General features: G+C 46.6%; 1 protein-coding gene across 1 annotated transcript in view; it reads left to right on the top strand.

Annotated features, from left to right (window-relative positions):
* The window catches only part of ATG16L2 (autophagy related 16 like 2), an 83386-nt gene that overhangs the window by 24195 nt on the left and 35212 nt on the right, over positions 1–23979 (top strand). Inside the window, 6 exon segments of the mRNA XM_063127810.1 lie at positions 14101–14194; positions 17190–17298; positions 18872–18945; positions 20033–20275; positions 21463–21528; positions 23025–23120. Coding sequence (XP_062983880.1) covers positions 14101–14194; positions 17190–17298; positions 18872–18945; positions 20033–20275; positions 21463–21528; positions 23025–23120 — 682 coding nt within the window.

The following is a 23979-nucleotide window of genomic DNA, read 5'->3' as shown; positions in this document are numbered from 1 at the left end:
TGGGGTTCGGGATTACTCATCTCTAGGCTCTGGGGCTTGTGTCTCAGGACAGTATTTACTTTGACCCCACTTCTCTGCCCCAGCCACCACTGGTTTTGGAAATGGCTTTTCTTTTTAAGGTCCATCTCCTTGGCTTCTTTGAGGCCCCTCTTTCCTCGCATATCTTCCCAGCACCTGGACAGGATCTACACTACTGCTCCAAAGCACCCTAAGGTGCCCCCCCCCACAGTTCTGACAACTGCTGGGGTCCAGAACATGCTGCATATACAGTTTTCAAATGAACGTTTTCAAAGCGCTTCAAAACGCCTTAAAAGCAGCAGTGCAGATTTCTCTAAAATTTCACTGAAAGGCTCATTCAGGAGCAAATCAGTTATTTGCTTGATAGCACATTTCATCCAGATCTGTTCTTAGATGTACTTTCATCTTTAAACCGCTTTGTATCTAGTCAGGGCTGGTGCCAGACTAATTTGCGCCTTAGGCAAAGTGAGCTACTGGCACCCCCCCCCCCAATTGGTAACTTTGATTTTTAAGAACAGATGTTTTATAGAAAAAAAATAAAAAGCACAAAATTTAAAACATAAGAACATAAGAAGAGCCATGCTAGATCAGACCAAGGGTCCATCCAGCAGCACTTCTGTTCACACAGTGGCCAACCAGCTATCAGCCAGGGATGAACAAGCAGGACACAGTGCAACAGCACCCTCCTACCCATGTTCCCCAGCAACTGGTGCACACAGGCTTGTTGTCTTGAATATTAGAGATAGCACACAACCATCAGGGCTAGTAGGTATTGATATATTATTATTATTATTACTTCCAGGAATTTATTCAACTTGCTTTTGAAGCTATCCAAATTGGTGGCTATCAATACATCTTGTGGTAGTGAGTTCTATCCTGGATCTCCCACCACTCAGCTTCATGGGATGACTCCACTGGGTTCTAATATTTTTAGAGAGAGAGAAATGTCTCTCTATCCATATTTTCTATACCATGCGTCATTTTATACACCTCTATCCTATCTCTCCTCAGCCTCCCCTTTCCCTTTTCCCTTTTCTAAACTAAACAATCCCAGTTGATGCAACCTTCCCTCGTAAGGGAGATGCTCTAGACCCTTCATCATTTTAGTTGCCCTTCTCTGCATTTTTGGCAGGAAACATATCAGGGGAGCAGGCATTTCCTTAGTGGTGTCTGTTTCTCCTTGAACACTTTAGAAGGGAAAAAGGGGTGGCTCTGCTTTTTTCTTCTTACTCCATTTCCCTCCTTAAAAACAAAAAGAGTCACGGTGACTTTCCCTCACTTCCAAGAAAAGAATCTAACTCCTCAAAGTCTTGCTCTTAGGGAGACCGACAAGGGCAGGGGGTGTCGGGTAACGCCAGTCCCTTCGCCTTCGATCTGCGAAGGGGGATGTCTCCTCGGGAGCTAGTCCCCCAGACCTGGACAGCCCCTGCTCCCAAGGAGACCAGCCCAGGCGCAGAGGGTAAGCGTCCCCTGCCATCTTGCTTCTTGTGCGCGCACACGTGGTGCTTTACGTGTGTCTCTCCTCTTCCTCTTCTTTCTCCTCAGATCTGGTCTAGTGAGCTCCCCTCCCCTTCCAAGGAGGCAGAGCCATGCAGCCAGCCAGCCAGCGTCTGCCTTGCGAGCTCCCCCCCCCCGCTGCATGAGAAGGGGGGGCCAGGCTGGCGAGATCTGCCGCTCCAGGTGGCTGCTTTAGATCATTCTATCCTTCAACTTTCTGTAATTTCTTAGCCACGTCTTGCCAATTCTTGGTGACAAAATTAATTTTTTAAAAAAGAATATTGTCTCATTCTTTCTCTCGAACGCTGGAGAAATTTTGGGTTTTAGGTGTGGCTTTTTTATTCTTCTTTTCACAAATCTGACAACTGGAGGTCTGCTTCTGTTAAAACAAGTTCTCCAGTGGGGAAGGGTTTTCTAGCTAGACCATAAGGCCTAAGTAATCTCTGTTCAAAATTCTAATTATCAGCTGAATTCTAAAGCTGGTAAGCTCTGACTGGAGCTTGATTTGGGGCAGCAAAATTTTAGCACAGGAAACAATTTACAGGGAGCATTTTTCTCACTTTTTCTATCATGACTCTTTGGATCTTGGCCAAGGACTCCTAAAGGACAAGTCCAAATAGAAAGCTTGCATTTGCTTTTCAAAGTCTTTTCAAACTCACTGTTCAAGTAGCCCATCACATTTGGTTGGGCCACCTGTCTAGACAAATAAAGTTTTCTATGTTCTGTATCTGCTCTACTCAAATCGGGTATGCTTAACCTTCGAATTCTTATGGACGAAGGGATAGCAAATAACCTAGCACTTTTATTTCTGGGAGTTGGCATGTTGGCTTGAAGTCTTTTTACCTCTGGCCGTCTAACCACAACTGCTGCTAGTACAGGAAAAGGAGAGGGTTTCCCCCCACTCCTTCTAAATAATGTTTCAAGTGCGTGAGCCTGTCTGTTTCAAATAAACCTTCGGCAGGCCACAGTAATGTAGGTTACTCTGGTGAAGAGTGGCCAATCTTCTTGACTCAAAGTCACTAATCTTTTTAACTTTAACTTAGATGGCATCTTATAAATTTTACATGTTTTCTTTATAATGTTTTTACTATTTCTGGGCAGTCTGATTTTAACTTGGTGAATCTAACTGCAATGTTCTTATAACCACAATCAAGCCACATACAGGCCTCTTGCATATGGCAATTTCCAGGTTTTGACACAGGCACACCTGGAGTTTCTATTCTATTCTTTCTCTTCTATTTTTCTCCCTCCTCTTCTGCCGCCCCCCCTTTGTTCATGGTGCATTTGACACCATGTTACTAGCTTGGTTAGGCAGAAATACATAAGGAGGAGGCAGGCAATTTAACGGTTCCTATTTTAAATTCAGGATTTTAAATTCAGGAGTCTTTGGTATTTTGACTTGCTTCTTCTTCCTGTGGATTTTTAGGGGTATCAACTGCTCCTTATTATCCTTAGTCATCCAACAAGAGGCATACGTTTTCTTGTGATCCTGGAGTTTTATTGTTAACATAGAAGTTTAAAGTCTGACACCCAGGCTTCATCAGACCCATATTTTGGCCAGAAAACACTAGGGGGTTCTATGGTTTTCTTTGGCCATTCCAAACAACAATATTTAATCATCTTCGTCCTATCTTTTCCTTTTGTACAAGATAAATATTCCCAGGACATTAGCATCCTCCCCAACGGACTATCGAGAGGAATGTCGTGGGCCTGGAGAAGACTCATCGTTACATGGTCCTTTCTCCTTTTTAGGCACCTTATTTCCCATGGTGAAACCCCGGACCCTGGACTAAGCAACTCCTGCAAATAGTCCACTCAGGGTGTGGATACTTCTTGGGGCTAAGTGCGAACCGCCAACTGTCTCCCAAGTGGGGCTAAGCGCGAACTACTAAGTGCGAACCGCCAACTGTCTCCCAAAGAATGGGGCTAAGCGCGAACCACTAAATACGAACCGCCAAATGTCTCCCAAGTGGGGCTAAGCGCGAACCACCAAACGTCTCCCAAGGTGTGGAAGTGTCACCCAACAGTCAATCTTTCAATCGCTTCGTCTCTCTCCGGCCATACTTCTCGCGAAGAAATGGAACCGCGGATCCGAGACTCCACATTCGCTTCGTGCCTCTTGGGCACGTCTCAAACATCATTCAGGACTCTCCACTCCCATCCACCCACCATCCCGACCACCAAGGCAATACTTAATAGTCAATTTTCTTACCTTGGTTCGTGCACGAAGTTGCCTGGTCGATCCAGTGCCTACACCTGAATCCCTAAGTGGTTTCACCAGTCCAAATGTTCCAGGATTTTGCCAGTCAGACCACTGACCCTCGGTGTTGGCCAGAGGGGCTGCCAAAACTTCAGCAGGACGCGTCTTCCCTGTGTCTGGCACCGATGGCCAGCAGCCACGATGGCTTGATCCCGGACGAGCCCCCAAATTGTTAGAAATGCGATTTGAAATAAAGATTCAAGGACAATGGTGAAAGCACTCTGTTACCTTTATTGATACAGAATTGCAAGTCTGGGTGTCCAGCAAAGTAGGCACACCCTCCAAGCACATGTCACGACATCTTATACCCTACACCCGGCCGAAGAGGTCCCTCCCCGTCTCGTGATTGGTCAGAGACTTGTGGGGTTACAGCCTATCCCGGCACGCAGCTTTGTCCCGCCTTTGATTACTTGCTTTTTCATTTCATTTAATATTCCACCCATCTCTATTTACTTATGCCCAAATATAGGTTTGATTTATCTGGGCCTACCCACTTTATTGCTCTTGATCATCCCTCCACCCATCAGGTAACCACAAAAGTCATAAGTTCAAAAACAACAGATGTATGTTTCAGTTTTGTCACTTCTTCTGACCACTAGTCTAACCACAAGTTCCGTATTATTCTCTTTTACTTCAACTGAATAGTCTAACGGCGCTTTGCACCTGTTTGGGCCCTTCCCTGTCCATTAATTATGCCTCAGCGAAGATCAGTGTTTCCAGGCTGAAGCTATTTTCAACCATATATTCTCAGTAGCAAGACCCTGCCCCATTGGCCCACACTCTAACAAAATCATAATATACATTTTGGCATTAGCTTTATTGAATATATATTGGCATTAGCTTTATTGAATATATATTGGCATTAACTTTATTGAAAAAGTAACATATCTCTTTATTTCTCACACTACTGGGCCATCTCCCCTTTCATCTTCTGTAGGCTGATGAAGACGGTCCTGTCCAGAGAGTATTTGGGACTCTTGCATGTAAACCGAGGGACGTTCTTGCTCAGTCCTGCTACGATGCAGATGTGGTGTCGGTGGCTTTTGTGGTCGTTCTGTGGCAACGCTTTCTTTCACGATCAGTGGTTTCGTTGAATTTTGTATTGGTCCTTACTGCAAGCCGTTTTGGAGAGCTTTGGCAGCGCGTTTAAACAAGGCCCACGTTGTGAGTTAGGGTCAAGGATGGGTCTCAGGTGTCGGGGAAGAAGAAAAGCCCGTGGTTGCGCCTGTTCGGTCTTTTCTAGGTCGGACCCTCACTTTGACTAGGGCCTCATCTACGCCAAGCAGGATATTGCACTATGAAAGCAGTACATAAAAGGCAGGAGCCACACCAAGCAGGATATAGTGCTATGAAAGTGGTATGAAAGCGGTATAAGGTCCGTGGGCCTTGCTAGACCTACCTGAAAATCGGTGCTTCAGGCGTGGCGAGGCTGCGCTACAATTAGCACGGGCTGTCGCGCCTATCTACACGTAAGATGCAACGAAGCCCCGTCGCGTCCGCCATTTTTGTTGTTGTTAAAGGGCCCGCGTGTGCAGGAGCGCACCACCGAAAAGGTAAGGTGTTTTTTTTTAAAAAAAGGGTTTTCTGGGGGGCCCTGCCCCCAAATTCCCCAACCTGGCTGCAAATCCCACCCCCATGATCTCCCATTCCCCCCTGGATGCCAATTCCTGCCCCCCATGTCGCCGGCCACCAATTCCCGCCCCCCCATGTCGCCGGCCGCCAATTCCCGCTGCCGCGATATCCACCGGCCTGTGATGGCCGCCACCAATGTCCCCCGGCCTGTGATGGCCACCGCGATGTCCCCCAGGCCGGGTGATATCGGCGGCGGTGGGAGCACTGCGGCCCATCCACCACTGTTCCCAGCTACTCGTGTGTAAGTGCGGTAGCCGGGAACAGCAGCAGAACGGGCTACACGCCCGCAGTCTCGGGCTGAACCCGAGACTGCGGGGAAAACCGGGCTAAATGGGGTTTCACTTACCCCGCGTCCAGGGGGGTTTCACCCCTGCCTGACCCCGGGATCTCCTGTGCATCATCTGGACTCACAGGGACGAGCCCGGGGTGAGCACCAGGTGGCCCCAACAGTTGTCAGGGCACTTCAATACCACTATAAAGCAGTAGTGTGGCTCCTGCCTCTTATATATATGCCGCTTTTATAGTGCAATATCCTGCCTGGTATAGATTAGGCCTAAGTTAGGGTGACCATATGAAAAGGAGGACCGGGCTCCTGTATCTTTAACAGTTGCATAGAAAAGGGAATTTCAGCACGTATCATTTGTGTATATGGAGAACCTGGTGAAATTTCCTTTTCATCACAGCAATTAAAGGTGCAGGAACTATGCTAGAGTGACCAGATTTAAAAGTGTGCAGGGCACCTGCAACTTTAACTGTTGTGATGAAGAGGAAATTTCACCAGATTCTCCATATATACAAATGACACCTGCTGAAATTCCCTTTGCAATGTAACTGTTAAAGATACAGGAGCCCTGTCCTCCTTTCCATATGGTCACCCTACCTAAGTGTACATGTTCTTGCCTTCCCCCACCCGCCCGACCGCCCTGGCTCTTCTGCACAATTTTAAACATTGACAACAACAATTAATTTCAGGCATGAAACCTGTCTCCACCCTCATCAAATTGATATTCCCCCCACCCCGGTCCCCTCCCCTGCTGATGAAAAGGCCCACCCGAGCCTCTTTCTTTTCCTGCCAATTCAAAGCATCCCTAATTTGTGCTGCTTGCAAACTTGTAGTTTGGTGAAGAGAACATATTAAAAATTAAACTGTGCAAAAGGACAAGCTGTGAAAAGAAAGCAAACTACTCTGGGCTGTTGTTGTTTTTGATGTGCCGATTCTCCTTGGGATGGGTGCAGCTGGAGCAGTATTGGCCAAGGACTGCACTCTCTGCTCGCTGTGCCTCAGTTTCAGCCTTCGAGTGCTTCCCGTGCACAAGGCATCTCCTTCCCTCTGCCCCTCCCTGTCCTTTATGGGTTTCCGTGCCACCGCTGAAATGGGATGTAAGCTCCTTGGGGGCAGAGACCTGCCTTTTTTGCTCACGCAAATTACAATGTGATTTGATGGTACTGGATAATTAATGACATTTTCACTGAATCTGAATTGATAACACCATCCCACCCTGGTGTCCTGCAGCCACTAGCACAGACTCACTCACATCATACGTCATCTTTATTCATCCCATCTCTCTCAAACCCTCTCTCCAAGTTGCTTAGCACAGTGCAGGTGGCTTTTCTTGCCATTTTGGACTCACAGCAAGCCCTGTAAGAATCATAGAATAGCAGAGTTGGAAGGGGCCTACAAGGCCATCAAGTCCAACCCCCTGCTCAGTGCAGGAATCCACCCTAAAGCATCCCCGACAGATGGTTGTCCAGCTGCCTCTTGAAGGCCTCTAGTGTGGGAGAGCCCACCACCACCCTAGGTCACTGGTTCCATTGTCGTACTGCTCTAACAGTCAGGAAGTTTTTCCTGATGTCCAGCCGGAATCTGGCTTCCTTTAACTTGAGCCCGTTATTCCGTGTCCTGCACTCTGGGAGGATCGAGAAGAGATCCTGGCCCTGCTCTGTGTGACAACATTTCAAGTATTTAAAGAGTGCTATCCTTTCATCTTCTCTTCTCCAAGCTAAACATGCCCAGTTCTTTCAGTCTCTCTTCATAGAGCTTTTTTTCCAGACCCCTGATCACCCTGGTTGCCCTCCTCTGAACACGCTCTAGCTTGTCTGCGTCCTTCTTGAATTGTGGAGCCCAGAACTGGACGCAATACTCTAGATGAGGCCTAACCAGGGCTGAATAGAGAGGAACCAGTACCTCACGTGATTTGGAAGCTATACTTCTATTAATGCAGCCCAAAATAGCATTTGCCTTTCTTGCAGCCATATCACATTGTTGGCTCCTATTCAGCTTGTGATCTACAAGAGAGTGGTTGGCCCCTTGTTGTCCAATGAGCTTAATGACTGAGGAGGGTTGAGAGCCCAGGTTCAAGGATGCTCAAACCAGGGACTCTGGCAAGAGGGTCTTCCCACCCCCATGGTGGACCTTCCCTTCTCTGCTCTCCTGCAGCACCACCACTGTAGGTGGCCAAGCAAGGTATTGCAGCCATAGGAAGCAACATTAGATCACGTGTCCGTTTAGCCCAGTATACAGTAATTTTGTTTTTTCTTTGGTGGTGGTGGGGTGTGTGTGATTGCCTTTTGAAATTTTGAGAAATGTCCTGGAATGTTTTCGAAGGTTGGGGTCTACATTCCTAAAACAAATGCAATAAATAAAAATAAATACATTACAAATTTTAATATGCAGCAGAAACTAGGATCTGCAAATCGTTGAGTTCCTGTTTGAGGCAATGCTACACATATTAAGAAGCAGAAGGGAGTCATTTCGGCATCCACTTCCTGCTGAAGACTGTAGAGTTTGGCTCAGATCAGACAACACATTTCTCAACGGTGGTTTTAGAACTCCATGGTGGAGTTTTTACACAACCATTGAGAAATGTGTTGTCTGGCGGGAGAACTCCACACAACACTGGAGGTTTTTTTTGGAAAACATTCCACGCAGAATATCCACACTGTGTGGAGGAGAGAGTTCCTGCACAATAGTTGTGTGGCAGTGTTGTGATGAGAGTTCTGTGGAGTTTTCTGTTGCATTGACTCATCTAGAGTATTGCGTCCAGTTCTGGGCTCCACAATTCAAGAAGGACGCAGACAAGCTGGAGCGTGTTCAGAGGAGGGCAACCAGGATGATCAGGGGTCTGGATACAAAGCTCTATGAAGAGAGACTGAAAGAACTGGGCATGTTTAGCCTGGAGAAGAGAAGATTGAGGGGAGACAGGATAGCACTCTTCAAATACTTCAAAGGTTGTCACACAGAGCAGGGCCAGGATCTCTTCTCGATCCTCCCAGAGTGCAGGACACGGAATCATGGGCTCAAGTTACAGGAAGTCAGATTCCGGCTGGACATCAGGAAAAACATCCTGACTGTTAGAGCAGTACGACAATGGAACCAGTTACCTAGGGAGGTTGTGGGCTCTCCCACACTAAAGGCCTTCGAGAGGAAAGATAGCAGCGTTGGCGCCTGGCAAGCCTCGTCAGGGAGATAGTCTGGGGGCCACCACCGAAAAGTCCCTGTCCGTCGTTGCCATGCTCCGAGCCTCTCTCGGAGTAGGCACCCGGAGGAGGACCTTAGATGTTGAGCGTAGTAACCGGGTATATTCACGTGGGGAACCTTGTAATTGATATGGCTGATGTAGCAGTGCTTAATAGCTGGTTCCCCCCCCCCCCCAATGAGTTGAGTAGGTTTTTTGTAATGCAAAAAATATATACTAAAGGTATTTTTAGAACAATATAAATGACAATGAAATGGGTACAATGTTGAATGCAGTTTGTTTAAACAGAGCTACGTACAAGGTACAGTCTACGTTTTGGTAGGCATCCTTGGTGGATGAGAAGGGTTGAGTTTGGTCATCCACATCGACAGAGAGATGTGAAGCTTTGCTCCTCCTTAGCTTAAACCCATCTTATCTTTTAGACTCAAGAGAGGGGTTTTTGGGGTCCCCCTTGCTCATTTTTTCAGGGACTATGACCCTGGCTCGTCACAGCAGCTAAGTTTTCTGGTTGGCTTTTCCTCTGGTTTTACATTATTGTTGTTCTTATTGCTGTTGTTTATTACATTTTTATACCGCCCCATATCTGGCGCTTTCTGAGTGGTTTACAAAATCGTGTGCAATTTAATTCTGGAAGGTCAAATTCAGTTTTCGAGAAGTTATTGGTGTGTGTGTGGATATTTTATTTATTTATTTATTTATTACATTTTTATGCCGCCCAATAGCCAAAGCTGTTCCATCTGGGTAGCCCCGGAAGGCTTTGGCCCCAGGTGGGCTGGATTTGGCTGTTGCACCTGAGTTTCTGCGCCCCTTTTACATTTCACCGTACTTTGTACAGCAATGGCACCTGCAGTCTCCTGCCAGCCAGCTGAATTGCTCAGTTCCTCCCTTTTTGTGTCATCTGAAGCCTCATGGTGCTGGGAAGCCGGCTGCCCTGAGCCACTTCTTCTGGCCCCACCCTGTTCACGTCTGTTAGGGCCGGCCAAGTCACGCATGCGTTCAGCTCCCTGTGCTATAACATGCAGCTAGTTCTGCGTATGATACAAACAATCTCAAATCGCTGCTTAAACACTTCTGGGATGAGCATATCAGATCAATTTTTTTCCCAATGTGCAAAATGTTGTTTTTATTATTACGTTTATATCCTCCTTCTCTTTTTTATCCACACAACAAAAACGACCTTGTGAGGTAGGCTAGGCTGAGAGTCTGTGACTGGCTCAAAGTCACCCCTTGAGCTTCATGGCTGAATGGGGACCAGAACCCAGATCTCCCGAGTCCCAGTCTAATGCTCTAATCACTACACCACACTGGCTCTCCTAAATTCATAGAATCATAGAATAGTAGAGTTGGAAGGTGCCTGTAAGGCCATCAAGTCCAACCCCCAACTCAATGCAGGAATCCACCCTAAAGCATCCCTGATGGATGGCTGTCTAGCTGCATCTTGAATGCCTCTAGAGTGGGAGAGCCCACCACCTCCCTAAATAACTGGTTCCATTGTCGTACTGCTCTAACAGTCAGGAGGTTTTTCCTGATGTCCAGCCGGAATCTGGCTTCCTGTCACTTGAGCCCGTTATTCCGTGTCCTGCACTCTGGGAGGATCGAGAAGAGATCCTGGCCCTCTTCTGTGTGACAACCTTTCAAGTATTTGAAGAGTGCTGCCATGTCTCCCCTCCACCTTCTCTTTTCCAGGCTAAACATTCCTTTTCCCCCTCTGAAAGCTGGCTTCCACTAGGGTGACCCTATGAAAAGGAGGACAGGGCTCCTGTATCTTTAACAGTTGTATTGAAAAGGGAATTTCAGCAGGTGTCATTTGGTATTCCCCGTAGTAACCTATGGCTGCGAGAGCTGGACCATAAGGAAGGCTGAGCGAAGGAAGATAGATGCTTTTGAACTGTGGTGTTGGAGGAAAATTTTGAGAGTGCCGTGGACTGCAAGAAGATCAAACCAGTCCATACTCCAGGAAATAAACCCAGACTGCTCACTTGAGGGAATGATATTAAAGGCAAAACTGAAGTACTTTGGCCACATCATGAGAAGACAGGACACCCTGGAGAAGAGGCTGATGCTAGGGAAAGCGGAAGGCAAAAGGAAGAGGGGCCGACCAAGGGCAAGATGGATGGATGATATTCTGGAGGGGACAGACTTGACCTTGGGGGAGCTGGGGGTGGCGACGGCCGACAGAAAGCTCTGGCGTGGGCTGGTCCATGAAGTCACGAAGAGTCGGAAGCGACTGAACGAATAAACAACAACATTTGTATATACGGGGAACCTGGTGAAATTCCCTCTTCTTCACAACAGTTAAAGGTGCAGGAGCTATACTAGAGTGACCAGATTTAAAAGAGGGCAGGGCACCTGCAGCTTTAACTGGTGTGATGAAGAGGAAATTTCACCAGGCTCCCCATATATACAAATGACACCTGCTGAAATTTCCTTTTCAATACAACTGTTAAAGATACAGGAGTCCTGTCCTCCTTTTCATATGGTCACCCTAGCTTCCACTGTCTCTGGCAGAATCACAGAATCATAGAACAGCAGAGTTGGAAGGGGCCTACAAGGCCATCGAGTCCAACCCCCTGCTCAATGCAGGAATCCACCCTAAAGCATCCCTGACAGATGCTTGTCCAGCTGCCTCTTGAAGGCCTCTAGTGTGGGAGAGCCCACAACCTCCCTAGGTAGCTGATTCCAGAAGAACAGAAGCATTCAGTCATTGGCTTCTGCCTTCGCTACCAAACGCTTCTGCCATCCCTTTTACAAGCCTGCAGTGTTCTGTGTGTCTTCGTAGCCATGGTAACCAGCTTGAAGCTCATGAATCCCTGCGGCCTACTCAGCCTTCTGCTAGATTTGGGAGGGAAGGAGGGCGGTGTCATGGCAACTGCTGCTGTTAAACGCTGAGCTGGCCTAAAAGTACTGATTGTACTGACATGGATAGACCCAGGATTGCCATCTCTCATCCCTGAGAAATGAAAATATGACGGGACATCCTGCCTGCTCTTTTCTATAGCTAATTATTTACATTTCTTGCCACAGTCTGAAATCCCATCGATGGTAGTAATCGTTTATCAACAAATATAACACTGGGCGTGTTCAAACAACATGCTAAGCCGTGATTAGGCTGCTAACTCTTGCGGCAAGTGGTTAGTGAGCGTGTTTAAACTGTGCTTATGTAGCCACTATGGTAGGGTGACCCTATGAAAAGGAGGACAGGGCTTCTGTATCTTTAACAGTTGCATAGAAAAGGGAATTTCAGCAGGTGTCCTTTGTATATATGGAGAACCTGGTGAAATTCCCTCTTCATCACAGCAGTTAAAGCTGCAGGAGCTATAATAGAGTGACCACATTTAAAAGAGGGCAGAGCACCTGCAGCTTTAACTGGTGTGATGAAGAGGAAATTTCTCCAGGTGCTGCAGGCATACAAATGACACCTGCTGAAATTCCCTTTTCAATACAACTGTTAAAGATACAGGAGCCCTGTCCTCCTTTTCATATGGGCACCCTACCTTAACCATCATGGGTTAGTGTGTTGTCTGAACAGGCCAATGAATCTTAATTACAGAATTGAAAAATGCACCCTACTTTCTGGGGACAGGGTCTCAATCCTAGGCTGAACATATGGAAAGGAGGACAGGGCTCCTGTATCTTTAACAGTTGTATAGAAAAGGGAAATTCAGCAGGTGTCATTTGCATATATGGAGAACCTGGTGAAATTTCCTCTTCATCACAACAGTTAAAGCTGCAGGTGCCCTGCCCTCTTTTAAATCTGGTCACTCTAGTATAGCTCCTGCAGCTTTAACTGTTGTGATGAAGAGGGAATTTCACCAGGTTCTTCATATATACTGTTGTGACGAAGAGGGAGTTTCACCAGGTGCTGCACGCATACAAATGACACCTGCTGAAATTCCCTTTTCTATGCAACTGTTAAAGATACAGGAGCCCTGTCCACTTTTTTGTATGGTCACCCTACCTTTGCTCCTTAGAGATATCACGGAATATAGATGAGATAAATGCATTTATCTTTGCAATAGCTCAAGCCCAGAATTAATCCTCAGTGCCAAAACCTCATTGCTCTCAAAGAGGAGGAAGTAATACAAGAGAGGGCCTTTGTGCATGTGCCAACGGCAGCGCCCCATTGAAAGTGTCTTGTCTTACGGTCCTCCAGAACTTGGAGCCAGCAACTGGGTTTGGGGCTAAGGATTGCTCTGCTGTTCAAGTTCATTTTAAATACAGTAGTGGACTTTTTTTTTCCAGAAAAGTAGCTGACCTGAAATATTTGACAGCACCGGGAATCATTACATAGTGCTTAGGGGTTATATTTATACAAATTCAAAACTGTTCTTCTAAAGAAATTTTTGTGGCTTGGGACCACAATACCTGTCGGAACGCCTCTCCCGACGTGAATATACCCGGTCACTACGTTCAACATCTAAGGTCCTCCTCCGGGTGCCTACTCCGAGAGAGGCTCGGAGGAGTGTGGCAACAAGGGACAGGGCCTTTTCGGTGGTGGCCCCCAGACTATGGACCGATCTCCCTGACGAGGCTCGCCTGGCGCCAACGCTGCTATCTTTCCGGCGCCAGGTTATGACTCTCCTCTTTGCCCAGGCATATGGCGGCACATCTTAATCACCCACATGTTTATTTTAACTGTTTTTAATGCTTCATGTATGTATGTTCTGTGTTTTAGAATTTTAAATTTTGTATACTTGTTTTTATCTCATTTTAGAATTTCTGTAAACCGCCCAGAGAACTCTAGCTATGGGGGTGGTATATAAATGTAATAAATAAATAAATAAACAAATATTAGAATACTTGTAAATATTTGAAAACATGACAACTCAGTAGCATACGTTTCCATGACATTATTTTGATTTTAAGGGGGGGAAATGAAGGTACTGAAAACTGGGAACCCACTGATTTTAGCATGCGTGAAAGCCGTGTCCATAAATATATGTGCTTCCTAAGGAGATAATCCCTTGAAAAAAGTTTAATTGCAACTTTGATGTTAGATTTGAATGGTATTGTATCCTTTCTGACTGTCCTATTTGACTTGTATTGTGCGTATCCCGTTAGGTCACTAATCAGTTCCTTGAACAATGACTTTCTAAAAGCAGAACATTTTTCACAGAAAAAATATGGGTGGAAAATAGCACAGACGTCATTGCCAACAGCAGGTTAGATCCTCCAGGATTTATTTTCATAGCCTCTGTTCTTTTTCTTTTCTTGTAGATAACAAACTCCTTGAAAAATCCAACTTGGACAACTTCATTGCAAAGCTACAAACCAAATCTTTGGATAACCAGATGGGTCTTCCTCCTGCCAGGTACCAAAATGTCAGATCTCTGCCCTGTTTAGGGGTATCAGGGTGACTGGTAGCAAAACCACAGAAACCACAGAACCATCTTCCCCTTTTCCACGATGACTGTACAGTAGTTTTGCTTGGCAGCTGAAATTAATGAGCGCCGAAGCAACGTGACCTGGCACTTCACAGTACCAAAGCCCATCTGAATAGCAGCGGCTGTGCACGGACCTCCAGATTGGGGGTCCGTGCACACCCCTAGCGTAAAGGCTTCAGGACTAGGCATCTTTGTGCAACGCACGAATGCCATATGGAGTTCACTGTCACAAGATGTAGTGATGGCCAGTAGTTTTGTAAGCTTACATTTCTCAAGGTGCTGAATTCTCTGCCCAATATTACTACATGATTGATTGATTATTTAAAATGTTTTATACGTTCTCACGTGCTTTATAAAACATACTAACTTGAAATGGTTTACACACACACACACACTCTTAAGTAAAATAACAGCAATAACATGAAGTTTATTTATTTATTACATTTCTATACCGTCCTATAGCCAAAGCCATTTAGGCGGTTCGCAAAAATTAAAACCACAAAATACAGCACAAAAGCAGAATAAAATAAAATATAGAAGCTTAAAATTGCAATATAAAAATATAACCAGAATAAAACATAGCAGCAATGCAGAGATTTTAAAATACAGTAACAGATTTAAAACAGTAAAGTTAAAAGACTTGACTTCTAAAATGCTGGGAAAATAAAAAGGTCTTATCATAGAATAGTAGAGTTGGAAGGGGCCTATAAGGCCATCGAGTCCAACCCCCTGCTCAATGCAGGCATTCAACTTAAAGCATCCCTGACAGATGGTGGTCCAGCTGCCTCTTGAAGGCCTCCAGGTTGGGAGAGCTCACAACCTCCCTAGGTAACTGGTTCCATTGTCATATTGCTTTAAAAATCAGGAAGTTTTTCCTGATGTTCAGCAGGAATCTGGCTTCCTGTAACTTGAGCCCATTATTCCGTGTCCTGCACTCTGGGAGGATCGAGAAGAGATCCTGGCCCTCCTCTGTGTGACAACCTTTTAAGTATTTGAAGAGTGCTATCATGTCTCCCCTCAATCTTCTCTTCTCCAGGCTAAACCTGCCCAGTTCTTTCAGTCTCTCTTCATAGGGCTTTGTTTCCAGACCCCTGATCATCCTGGTTGCCCTCCTCTGGACACACTCCAGCTTGTCTGCGTCCTTCTTGAATTGTGGAGCCCAGAACTGGATGCAATACTCAAGATGAGGCTTAACCAGGGCTGAATAGAGGGGAACCAGTACCTCAAGCGATTTGGAAGCTGTACTTCTATTAATGCATCCCAAAATAGCATTTTGCTTTTTTTGCAGCCACATCACACTGTTAACTCATATTCAGTTTGTGATCTACAACAATTCCAAGATCCTTCACCTTATGCCAGAAAGAGCACACTGTTCAATACCAGAACACAATTCCAGAATTGTGGAATTCACACAGATGGTAGATGCACAGACACATTCATGGAGGATCAGTCTGTTAGCCATGGCAACTAAGTGGAGCCTGTGTTTTTAGAGGCGATGCAGCTCTGAAGCATTGTTGTGGTAGTCAAGTGATGTATGAGGGAAGAGTGAAAGTTGTTGCCTTCGTGCCTTGCTTCTGTGCTTCCTGGAAAGGAATCATTTGGATGGCCCCTGGATCTGGCACTTGATGGACCTTTGGTTTGTTCTAGTAGCGGGGAGGGGACTACTCCTGTGTCCTAGATGTGCCCAAATGACAGTCCCAAAGATGAGTCAAGCTATAGATTTAAACTGCCTTTAACAGCCATTCCATTTCCTTGGTGATTCCTCCTGCAAATAATATTTCTGCAAAGGTGGCTAAAGTTCTAGCACACTTCTCCGAACCCTCTCCAAGATACATGTCCAAAAGTTCTTTGGGGGAAGATAGTGAATCTGGTATCAAACTAGTCTATGTAGTGTAAATAGAGTTTGAGTGGGTGGGTTTTCTTATATTCAGCATCTCACTGATAGGCATGATTTGGAATGAGAAGGTTCCTCCAGCACTCCTCAGAACCTTCCAGATTTTTGCACCAAATAGCTGCCTAGAATTCTGGGCTCCTGTCCTCTTAGAGGAGAGGAAAGAGTGCTGCCCCTGGACATTCATCCGTTTCCAGAAGACCCAGTGGTCTGCGAACTCACCCAAGTGCCCAGTTATGTACTGCTTTGAAATATGGCAATAGTACTTTATTTTTTTTGCATTTCGCTTGGTTTTTCGCGGTCCATGCTGGTGATGATCTTCTGTATTCTGTGGCCTTGACCAGCCACGGGATTCCACACCTTCTTGAGGGAGCCCACGTTGGCTGCTCTTATGAGGCTGAACCCTCAGTGTTTCCCTCCACCTCACCTTGCTGACGCCAGAAGGCCTCTGGCTGTTCACAGAGCTAAGCTTCCCAGCGGTCTTTATGATTCTTTGGGAGAGGCTAGGGGCTTTTTAATTCTGCACCAAAATGGTTTTTTCCCCCTTTTAAATTATTTAAAACATTTCTTGGCTGCCTTTCAAGGTAGGGGCCTTCACAAGGCAGCTGACAATTTTAACTTGGTGTTTTAAATTTGTAATTTTGCATTGCTGCTGTTTTTATCTGGTTGAGCTTTTATACTGTATTTCATATTATGGTTTTATACTGCTGTTTTATACTTTGAATGTTTTTAATTTTTGTGAACCGCCCAGAGAGCTCTGGCTATTGGGCGGTATAGAAATGCAATAAATAAATTATAAGCTGGAAAACTTCTGAGTCCTTTGCATGCAATTCACAGTGATTGCACAATATAACGCTGGTGTGATAAAGCTTATATTCAAAAGTATAGCTGTATTTCCCCCATGTAAACAAAGGAGGATTTGACAGCAGACCATGATTGTTTCATGTGCACCCTAAACCAGAACTGCGATGTTGTTATTATCCAGGTTCAGAAACCTCATTTCTCATCTGAATTTGCTGATTTGCTTGCAGCTCCACGCAGGAGTCTTCTGACAGTGCATTTGATGCGGTCTTGGACTCAGCACAGAGGTTGGTGAAGAGACCTTCGGACCCAATGGTACAACTGGAGAGCATCAATGAGGTAAGCGACTTCTGAGCCAGGACCTGGGAATCTGGGGAGAAGCTTCACAAATGGCCTAGGAACCTAAGGGAACAATCTATGAATGTTTAGACAGAAAAATGTCCTACAACTCCAAAGATGCCTTAGCCAGCCCTGCAGGAGTTTTTTCTGTATGAACATGCATAGTATGGCCCCTGGCACCTACGTTATAATCTTTTCAAATTGTGACTTATGCAAATTGGCAGGATTTATGACTGAAATTTGCGATTGAAATTTGCACAAATCTTATGTGTACAAATTACACCCAAAACAACAACAAAAAAGATGTGTTAAAGTCCCTGTAACTTGGAGAAACTGCATGACCGGTCTCACAAAAGCAAACTGAGTTGGGCATGCTGCAGAAGTCTGGCAAGCCCAAAAACAGCCGGATTTCCATCTGGAAACAAAGCCCTATGAAGAGAGACTGAAAGAACTGGGCATGTTTAGCCTGGAGAAGAGAAGATGGAGGGGAGACATGATCGTACTCTTCAAATACTTGAAAGGTTGTCACACAGAGGAGGGCCAGGATCTCTTCTCGATCCTCCCAGAGTGCAGGTCATGGAATAACCGGCTCAAGTTACAGAAAGCCAGATTCCAGCTGGACATCAGGAAAAACTTCCTGACTGTTAGAGCAGTACAACAACAGAATCAGTGACCTAGGGAGGTTGTGGGCTCTCCCACACTAGAGGCCTTCAAGAGGCAGCTGGACAACCATCTGTAAGGGATGCTTTAGGGTGGATTCCTGCATTGAGCAGGGTTGGACTTGATGGCCTTGCAGGCCCCTTCCAACTCTGCTATTCTATGATTCCATCCCTACCCTGCAGATACATTGGACGTCAACTTCCAGCTAGTGGCCACCACTACATCTTGTGACAGCAAATCCCATAAGTGGGCTTCTCACGGGGGCATCTGGTCGGCCACTGTGGGATGCAGGATACTAGGTCTGATCCAGCACGGTTCTGTAGGGTCTTAGAGGGGTTTTGGGGGCTGTACAGCTGCGGTCCAGGGAGTCAAGGAGATGATGAGGCAAAAGGAACCTGGATATATTAACACCACAACCTGCTTTTAATGCAAATCGTGAGTCTGATGGTGTACTTATAGCATTTATTCATCAACTTAGCAGTCTTCTGGAATTTAAGAAAGCCATAAAGACTGATCTCTTCCGGAAGGCCTACCCAGTTGAATTTTAAGATGCCTTTTAATAACATATTTGTTTTAAATGTTTTAATCAATTATATGTATTTTATGGTGTCTTCATTTGTGTTGTACCCCGCCTCGATCCAGAGGGACAGGCGGGTAACAAATTATTATTATTGTTGTTGTTGTTGTTGTTGTTGTTGTTGTTGTTATTATTATTATTATTATTATTATTATTATTATTAATCAGCTAAAAAGGTATCCTTAAGTTTGATGCTAACTAAGTTTCAAGTTTTGTTGTTTTTGCCCTGATGCCTTCAATCTTTCCAGAACTATTTATTTACATTCTACAATCTTCTTTGCAAGATAAGCTGTACACAAAATGACCAGGGAACCGCTCTCTTTCTCTTCCTTGCAGCTGGCGTACAGGGTATATGAATGGAACATTCTGCTTAAAGCGAAAGATGCCGCTCTGGAGGAGCAACGGGGCAGGTAAAAGTGCCTCTGTGCAGCTGGGTGTGCTTCACAACGTCTTCCCACGATGGCCTTTTCTTTAGTGGCGGTGGCGGTGGCCGTCTTACGCGTCAGGCCTAGGGTGGACGCTCTCTTTTCGGGGCCTAGCATTCAAGCGCTGATGATAACCAAGGGTCGTGCCAGCTGATAGTTTGACGGTGGGGATGAGCTGCCCGAGGGCTCAGCTTGCGCTGCGCCAACCCATTGCTCAGACTGAGGAGGCAAGATGGAGTCGGCAGCTTTGTAGGACCTGGTGGACCCTCATTGGTCCTTGGTATGACCTGACCCCTGTGGAACTGGTGGTGGTTGCAACACCATCCTCTGCAGTGGTGGAGCTGCCCCAGAGCAGAAAGTCAACCCTCAGCTCCTTCTCTCTGGATGGCTGCTAGACAGAATCCCAGTGGGGATGGGGCAGGAAAAGACGGAATCCCAACAGGGGAGCAGGAAAAGACAGAATCCCCAAAGTAAATGCGCACAGGCCCAACTGACCACGGGATAAATGCGCTCTCAGGCCTGGGAAAAAGACAAGTGTGCCCACGGGCCCCAAGATGTCGACTGCCTGCCCCGATGCTAAAGACTAAGGAGCAGAGTACTGTGGATGGAGCTAAGAGTTGCCTGGTCTCAGGTTCAACATAAAATCTGCCTCCTCCATGGGGTTCTTGGGGAAAAGGAACAAAATTATCAGGGTGAAGAGACAGAGGCAAGTGGGTGGGCTTCCCCCCCACCCCCGGTTTGGCTTGGCTTGTGAGTTTTCGTTGTGTGCTCCACCGTTCGTGTGCATCAAGGTATACACCTCAGGCGCACACAGGCCGTTTCCCTGTCCGGCCAAGTGCCCTCCACTGCCCCCGCTGTGCTCCACTCCCTGACCTGCTGGCCAGGCTCAGCCCTATGGTCCCTGGCCCCATGGACTCTGGCAACCTTAGATGCCACCACAAGAGTCATCCCCTGCAATGCAGATTCCAAGCCCCAGTTCGGGGTGCTTGTCAGTGCGGTTAATGAAAGACGTGGCCTGTTTGAAAGAAAGGATGGCTGGAGGAGATTCATTGCCCGCTTTGATCGTCTTCAGGTTGGCCTCCCTGCGTGGGCAAGTCTCCGATCTAGAGGCCAAACATCGCTGGTTGCAGGGCCGGGTGGAGGAGCGGAGCTGCCAGAACGCCGCCGTAAAGGAAGGCTACGACGCTTTGCGTGAGGTCTACCGCCGGCAAGACGGGGAATTCCGCCAGGAGGCCGAGCGGGGCCTGGAGGTGCTCAAGCAGCTCATGCGGCAGAAGGTGGAGGCCGCTGAGATCGAGAACGAGAGGATTGAGAGGTGGGTGGTCTGCCGGGCCCAAACAGGAACCCCAGGCCTGAGCCTGGGAGCTCCAGGGAAGTTTGGGAAAAGCTGGAAACCTTGTAGAGTTTCAAATCCATGACACGGGAGCGGGTGGGGTGCAGACGGAGCGCCTGAAACGGGCAAGGAAGTGAACCTGGGTGGCTGGGTCCACATGCGAGCCCAATGAAGGTGGTGGACAGCTAGAGGCCTGCGATTCACTTTGAAATGCTCCTGACCTCCTGGGATTCTGTTTCATTAAATAATCCCAGGTTATCACGGGTGCAGGGGAGGCGACCATGGGCCCAGTGGTGCCCGCGGGCATCGCGTTGCTCTCCCTGGTCTGCACTGACTGGCAGTTGTGGCTCTCCAGGGTTTGAGGTGGATTTTTCCCCAGCCCTACCTGAAGATGCTGGGAGTTGAACCTGGGAGCTTCCAGTGCAATGCCTGTGCTCCGCCAATGATCGCCTTCTCCCGACAAACCGCCCCACACACTCAGGTCCTCTGGGAAGGGTTTACTCCAGTCAGCCACAACTAGGCTGGCAACTGTTGCCCAGAGGACCGTCTCTTCTGCCGCCCCCAGACTGTGGAAGGGCCTGCCGGAGGAGATGCGTCAACTTAACAGTCTTCCAGAATTTAAGAAAGCTGTAAAGACCAGTCTCTTCCAGCAGGCCTACCCAGATGAATTTTAAGCCTAAGAATTTTAAAACGTTGTGATTGTTATTTAAATATTGTTTCTGTTTTATATGCTCTTTTAACCAGTCTTACATATTATATTGTTGTACTTCATGTTGTTCCCTGCCTCGATCCAGAGTGAAAGGTGGGTAAGAAATTCTTCTTCTTCTTCTTCTTCTTCTTCTTCTTCTTCTTCTTCTTCTTCTTCTTCTTCTTCTTCTTCTTTTTCTTCTTCTTCTTCTTCTACTACTACTACTACTTCTCCTTCTCCTTCTCCTCCTCCTCCTCCTCCTCCTTCTCCTTCTCTTCCTCCTCCTCCTCCTTCTAATTCTTCTTCTTCTTCTTCTTCTTCTTCTTCTTCTTCTTCTTCTTCTTCTTCTTCTTCTTCTTCTTCTTCTTCTTCTCCTCCTCCTCCTCCTCCTCCTCCTCCTCCTCCTCCTCCTCCTCCGAATGATGAATGGAAGTGAAATCTCTCACCCAATCGCCCAGAGTTCTTCTCTCTCTCCTTGTAGGGCAAAGCAAACCAGGCTGTCCAAGGAGCTGAAGAAGGCCACCAAGACGGTGGTCCGCGTTAAGGCGTAAGTCCGTTTTCCTTCCTCTTCCACCTGTTTGAGCAGAAGCCAAGGGCAAACTGAAGCAAGGTCTTGGCCCTTCCCCAGAAATGTTTGTCTCTAAACCAGATTCCTCCGGGGAGCCTGATTAGGGCAAAGGGAGCAGCAGAAGAGCCTTGAGTTAATTGAGGCTTTGATTATTGTGTCCTCGGCGCTGTTGGCTAATTAGGGACCCACGGGGAGATAGCAAGGCAGCTGCCAGTGTGCATATAACATGCTACTCAGGGCTGAGCGTGCGCCACCTTTGCTAAGACCTAAAATGTCCCAAATCCTCTGAGTGGCAACTGCTGATCTCTCTAAGGCAGCCTTCCTCAACCTGGGGCGCTCCAGATGTGTTGGACTGCATCTCCCAGAATGCCCCAGCCAGCTGGCTGGGGCATTCTGGGAGATGCAGTCCAACACATCTGGAGCGCCCCAGGTTGAGGAAGGCTGGTCTAAGGTGAGGGGTTTGCAGCGTCTCTCTGGGTGGAACCCTACAATACGGCTCCCTTTCCCTGTGATTAGAGGTAGCTGAGGAATCCCTCTTTGCTGATTCTGACACAAACTGGCCCAATCCAGAGCACCTGGAATAATGTAGGGATCAGAACTTTTGTTATTCACCCGGCATTCTCACTTCCTGAATCTTCTGACCCAGTTCTTAGCCCGAATAATTGTTACGAACAACATTTGGAAATGCAGGTTTCGACAGAAGTACATATTTAAGGGTACGTTTCTAGAAATGCAGATTTAAATATGTACTTACCTGCCATTTATTTATTTATTTATTTGCATTTATATACCGCCCCACAGCCGAAGCTCTCTGGGCGGTTCACAAAAGCTTAAAACAGTAAACATTAAAAATATACGAAATTTAAAAACCATCAGAGACATAAAAACGACAGTAGAAAAACAGCAGCATCCATTTAAAACAACAATCCTGGGGTCCGTTAAAAAACAAACTTAGCGTTCAATGCTGTTAAATGCCCAGGAGAAGAGGAAAGAGGAATTTTGGGGAGGTTTTATAACGACACAAATTAATGCGGAATTGGGATGGAAAGGTCTTATGGGTGAAAATGAAATGGAGCCCTGGACTTATTTGCCCGTTTCTAGCTGTAATCTGCTGTACACACCCCTGCACTCCGCTCCCTGGGTTTCAGTAAGAAGCAGTCAGAACTCTAAAGGAGCTATCCAAGGTACTTTCCTCTAGAGTTCTGGTTGGTTCTGCCTGAAACCTGGAGCGGATTTATTGTCCCAGTGACAGCCTCCACTGGACCAAGGATCAATGGCTACTTGACCGATATCATAGAATCATAGAATAGCAGAGTTGGAAGGGGCCTACAAGGCCATCGAGTCCAACCCCCAGCTCAATGCAGGAATCTACCCTAAAGCATGAAAGGATATTTCATGCAAAAATATGTTTGCGTGGTTTTTCAGAGAACCTGCTACTATACTTTCTGATTCGCGACATGTTTTCTCTAAATCAGAGAACCAAAAGAAGAGAAGTTGGATAAACAGAAGATGGCTACCCAGGACGTCCCTGAAGCAGAGAATGGCGAGAAGCTGTTGAGAAGACCCTTTCGGTAAGCTGTAAGCTTTAGAAGCAGAAGAAACCTGTGAGCTTCCTAATCTGCCAACGCTGACCTTAGCCCAGTCCCCCGAGCCCCCCACTGCTCTCCATCAGGGTCCCTCCCTTTCTATGTCCCATTCTTCCTGTCATCATTTTTTTTCCATTTAGCTTTTCGTTTAGAATCATAGAATAACAGAGTTGGTAGGGGCCTACAAGGCCATCGAGTCCAACCCCCTGCTCAATGCAGGAATCCACCCTAAAGCATCCCTGACAGATGGTTGTCCAGCTGCCTCTTGAAGGCCTCTAGTGTGGGAGAGCCCACAACCTCACCAGGCAACTGATTCCATTGTCGTACTGCTCTAACAGTCAGGAAGTTTTTCCTGATGTCCAGCTGGAATCTGGCTTCCTTTAACTTGAGCCCGTTATTCCGTGTCCTGCACTCTGGGAGGATCGAGAAGAGATCCTGGCCCTCCTCTGTGAGACAACCTTTGAAGTATTTGAAGAGTGCTATCATGTCTCCCCTCCATCTTCTCTTCTCCAGGCTAAACTGTTGTTTACTGTTGTTTTATACTGTTTTTATGTTTTTTTAAAATTTTGTATACTTTTAATGTTTACTATTTTTAATTGTTGTAAACCGCCCAGAGAGCTTCGGCTGTGGGGCGGTATATAAATGTAATTAAATAAATAAATAAATAAATAAATAAATCTGCCGAGTTCTTTCAGTCTCTCTTCATAGGGCTTTGTTTCCAGACCCCTGATCATCCTGGTTGCCCTCCTCTGAACACGCTCCAGCTTGTCTGCGTCCTTCTTGAATTGTGGAGCCCAGAACTGGACGCAATACTCTAGATGAGGCCTAACCAGGGCCGAATAGA

This window comes from Elgaria multicarinata, chromosome 5, assembly GCF_023053635.1.
Source record: "Elgaria multicarinata webbii isolate HBS135686 ecotype San Diego chromosome 5, rElgMul1.1.pri, whole genome shotgun sequence".
Taxonomy (NCBI): Eukaryota; Metazoa; Chordata; class Lepidosauria; order Squamata; family Anguidae; genus Elgaria; species Elgaria multicarinata.
Note: the sequence above shows the minus strand (reverse complement) of the source record. Positions and strands in the feature narration are given on the sequence as shown.